This window comes from Capsicum annuum, chromosome 2 (genome assembly GCF_002878395.1).
Source record: "Capsicum annuum cultivar UCD-10X-F1 chromosome 2, UCD10Xv1.1, whole genome shotgun sequence".
Taxonomy (NCBI): Eukaryota; Viridiplantae; Streptophyta; class Magnoliopsida; order Solanales; family Solanaceae; genus Capsicum; species Capsicum annuum.
The window spans coordinates 144061470-144066401 of record NC_061112.1 but is presented as its reverse complement, the minus strand read 5'-3'; the positions used below and the strand labels follow the sequence as shown (position 1 = coordinate 144066401).

The 4932-nt window shown below is 34.3% G+C and overlaps 1 protein-coding gene across 1 annotated transcript; it reads right to left on the bottom strand.

Moving 5' to 3' along the window:
* Window positions 1–540: 540 nt before the first annotated feature.
* LOC107861375 (glycosyltransferase 6) lies at window positions 541–2613 on the bottom strand. The gene has a single exon (XM_016706714.2). The coding sequence runs from the start codon at window positions 2116–2118 to the stop codon at window positions 787–789; it is 1332 nt and encodes a 443-aa protein (XP_016562200.1). The 5' UTR covers window positions 2119–2613; the 3' UTR covers window positions 541–786.
* Between the last annotated feature and the right edge of the window lie 2319 nt (window positions 2614–4932).

Genomic DNA, 4932 nt, shown 5'->3' with positions numbered 1-4932 from the left:
CAATTTCTTTTTCAAGATTAAATCATAGATAAAATTTGTGGTCCTTAGTTTCGTTATGTTGTTATCTACAGTAACGTCCATAAAAAACATTAGCAGAAAATGCACGAGTGAAGTTGGACTCATAAAGGTAAAAAACATTAAGGGATAGACAGCAAACGTAAGCAAACAAATTAGAAAAAGAAATCCTTTTAAATATTGGTGGAAGTTTGGTCAAGGTTTTTTGTCACATATTTGGCGTGTTAATTTTGACAAATATGTAATTGGATGAAAACCCACTAATTAAGGAGAGCTGCTAATTCTCTAATTTTTTTTTCTGTTTATACAACGACCCAATCTTCCACAATCATCACTCAATCAAGCCACTCTTTTCATATATTTTGTCAAACGTATCTTTCTTTTGGAACTGAGAAATCATCGGTCGAATGATGACCCAGAAAGCATTGTCCACACTTGTAGACAAATTTTAAATATAGGACTTTGCCTTTTTGCATTATTGATTTCCAAACTATTACTGGTACTTAAAAAGCTAGATTAGGAGACTTTTAACATAAAAAAAACATTACAATTACCATGAACTAAGAAAAAGGATGGTAAAATAGCCGCTTAGGCCATAGTGAATTGCTTTGTCCCCTTGTTATCTGTATGGGATTATAAAACTTTTTTGCCATTACAAATAACTATCAAATACATTGGTACTGAATCAAATAGCATCCAAAATTCACAAGACTTAATTATGTGTAACCTGATTTAATCCTACCACAGTAAAAACGGAGGCAATTCGTTTTTTCACACGAATTCTTCTACCTCTTCTGCAGGAAAATCGAAATTTACTGGAGAGACCGGTGAATTGCTTTTGATATCATCGTGCATGAATCCGAAATTACGCAGCACCTGATTATCCGCAAAGTTCAACGCTCGTTCCATTCCCACCCAACATGAATCGCCCACATACTCCGGGGCGTGGTCCCCACTACACGGCTGACACCCCGTGAAGTGCGTGATAAACGGCCGCCTCCATCCGCCCTTCCAATCACCGCCCTCCGCCACCAACGGTTCCCGCGCTGCTGCATAAGTTTCACTCACTGCCTCAGCGTGTCTCCTGCGTAGCCTTGGTACTTCTCTATCTATCTTCGTGTAGTTCTCCGTGATTTTTTCAAATCTGTTTACTATTCCTAGCCAGTATCCGTGCAAAGAGTAATCAGTAATCGCATGTATTTTGCTCCTCCATTTTTCTTCTCCTTTCAGTAATATATAGCTCAGTGCTGATTGATCGTCTGACTCCGGGAACGGTTTGTCCTTGAAAGTTGTCCGTAAAATTTTGCCCCATTGCTCGTATTCGGGGCTTTTCGGGCCCATATTAGCCCAAACATCTAAGAAATCCATGGACCATTGACAGTTTCGGATCAGAAATATCCCTGCATTAATAGCCACCCAGCTTTTCTTCTTGAAAATCATGTCAGGCCAGCCATGGACGATGAAGTTATAGTCATTGTACTTGTGTAATGGGATTTTGAAATCCATATCAGTGAAGATAGCATCTGAATCAACCCACAGAATCCACTCGGATTCAGGATGGGCCAGCATGGCGGCCCGAACAAGCGGTATTTTGGCCCAATAAGAACGCATTTTAGGGTGGAAAAAATTGTTGCTGTAGAAAATATCGTAGCCATGGATTCTACAGTAATCAACTTTGTTTTTAAAAAACCTTAAAAGCAAATGATCACCTCTAGGGTTCTTGCATGGAGTTGGCTGTGATCCAGTGAGGAGGAGCACACGGTTAGCTCTTCCGGCGGCGAATGAAGGATGAAGTTTCAGCCACTGGATACGCTTCTCGTCCCAATTTTTGATTGGTTTGTTAATGGTGTAACTGAGTTGCGGGTCATCGTAGAATGTCTTCTCCGGTGGGTCGGATCCCCGGTCAACGGCTTCCCTTCCAGGCGGGCAATATTCAGGTGAAGTAATATCCTGACTGTATAACAAACCTGATAAACTGGGCAAAGGATCAGTAAATGACCAAATAGCACAGACAAGTAAAAAAGCAACTATGGCCGCCGCGAACAGAGATTTGTCTCTTGAAGAAGACGATTGTTGTTTGGCCCGAAATAGGTTATGGGCCATGGCCCGTGTAAATGAAAAGAAAAGATACTGAAAATATGGTATGTGAATGAGAAGATTGAGAGTGAAACGATAGTCACAAGGAATGCAATGGGTGCTTTAAATGCTTTGTGAAATTTTAAATGTATGAGTAAGCAAGTAGCAGAAGAAATAATACTTATATAGTATTATTCGTCAGCTGCATAAATTTGATTGGTCATTCATTTTGGGGTTGGGTAAAGAAAGTTACTGAAAATAAAAATATAATACTCCCATTCTATTTGACGTGATATTATTTGATTTTAATTTATTTTATTAATTAAAAAGAAATAAAATTAAATTATTTTAAATATAATAAGATGATATAATTTTTTGGGACGAAATAAAAGAAAATGTCATATGAAATGAGATGAGGAGTAATTAGAATTTATGAGAAGGAATAATGTTTGGTAATATAATAAGTTGGGCACCTTGCATATTACAAGGAACCTAAGATCTGTAATTAATTCCCTCATTTGCTTTCCTTTTAAAATGAGTATTATATTTACTTATACTGAACAAATGGGCAGGGACTGGTTGAATAAGAAGATTTTAATGCGAAGAGGATAGTTGGGAGTTTTTAATCAAGTCTGTCTATCTATCTAGGGGTTGAGATTTGGGGACTGTTGAAACTGTTTCCATGTGCAACATGAATTTGTATTGGGACTAGTAATTAGTGGTACTGTTTCTAAATTCTTCCATTTCATCACTTTGTACTGAGCAAATTGAGGATGGAGACTTGATTCTCACGCCAACCTCTTTTGTTTTTCCCCAAGAAAAAAGTATTACTTTCCCCCGTTTCATAATATATAAATTGTTGAATTTTGACATACAGATCAAAAAAAAATATTAAAGGCATAAATTTAACGTAACTTTTTATTTTTACCTCTGAAAAAAAAATTGATCTTGTAATACCTTTTCAAAAGTTAATTGATTGTCAAATCATAAGGGTAAATTTGGAAAAAAATTCAATGATTCACTTATTTTGAAACATCAATAAATACCCCAACAATTCACTTATTCCGAAACGAAGGGAGTATAATTTTTCTAATTAGTTGTTGCATAGTAAAAGAGTGTATGAGCAATCATTCACACTGGGGAAAAAATCAATTGACCCATTATACATTAATCGCTTTTTATGTTCGAGTACTTATACGAATACCGCTATAATTGATAAGTTGTTCAACATTTATAGAATGAGTATATCAAATCGAGAGCTCATCTCAACTATTAGTTTATCCAATGTTGAAGATTTTCACTTTTGAATCTTTTGTACAAAATACATATTTTTTTTCCTTTTCTACTTGGTTAATAAACTAATTATATTCCTCTAACTCAAGCAAGAATCTCAAAAGATATTATCCTTTGGACAGAGCCAAGTAATTTTATCTTCCCCTGTTTTGTGTTTTCCCTTATTAGTACTATTATACTCTATACTCCTTGAAACAGAACTCGGTAGTTATAATCCTTGTTAGTGTTCTTTTTATGATCGCCTATAATATTGTTTATTCACTGTTCACTTTTTCTTCATAATTTGAATTGGGAAATCCACTATCCACTTTCCACGAGTGCAATAGCGCCTATGTAACCTCAACAACGTGCAATTTTTCTTGTGGCGGCTAGCTATAATTGGAACAAGAATTGAAATCTTATTGACCATATATTCTCCGTCCATTTTTATTTGTCGACTTCGCTCACCTTTTAAAACGAAAAAAGTAATTAGGAAAATGACTATAATTAATAATAAAAAAAATTAGAAACTTATGGAGGGGATGCTTATTTTTAATACAGTGGGAGGAAATAGAGGGATAAGAACAAAGTAAAAGAATCTTAAATGAGAGACATATAGACAGTATAAAAATAAGAAGGGCTGTGCCTCAGTATATTACGCCATACCTTCCGCTAAGCTAAGATCCTGAATTCCTGGTGTTGACTTCCTCTCTAATCTTGTGGACCTGCTCATCACTTATCGCAAAATACTCAGTTCAATTTTTATAGTAAAAATGTAAAATTAAGAATGTGTGTATGTATTCCTCTATCTTGCACTTATTGTTTAACTAGTTTAGCTTCATGTATGTCGCACGTATAACTTTTAAATATTTAAAACTAGACGATTTTATTTAATGTGAAGATTTTTAATGAAGTACAAAAAGTTCAAAACACATATTTTATTATACACACATATTTAATTTAGTCAACTTCGTACTTCGTAGGTCCTACCAAATAGACCCGAGGAATGTATTTTATGTTGAATTTTTACTTTATTCATAAATACTTTTGGAGAAAAGTGTATGAACTCTTCCGTAGTGAATATTTTTGGAGAAATCCTAACACATATTTAACAAAATGAAAGCATAATGTCTAATACCTTTAACTTATCTTGGTGACAACATTTATCAACCATTACTTCTTAATTATAATAATGTTAAATATATATGAGATGAAACAAATTTAACCAAAAGAGAAATTATTTCCATATAATAATGAATATTCTCAATTTCATCTTTCAAAATATTATTAAAAAAATAATAATCTCAAAAGGTGAGTTTAATTTAGCCAAACTTTGTGCTTCGAATGTTCTGCCAAATAGACTCAAGGATTGTACTATACGTTAAATTTTTACTTCATTCTTGAATACATTTGGAGAAACGCTTATCAACTCTTTCGTAATGTGAATACTTTTGGAGAAACGTTCACGTGTTCTCTTCTTTGTCTCTTGTTGTGTCACTTTGTCCATTATTGTATTTTTCTACGGTCAGATTTAATTATGCTTTTTTCATCATACTATTTTTTCTTTAT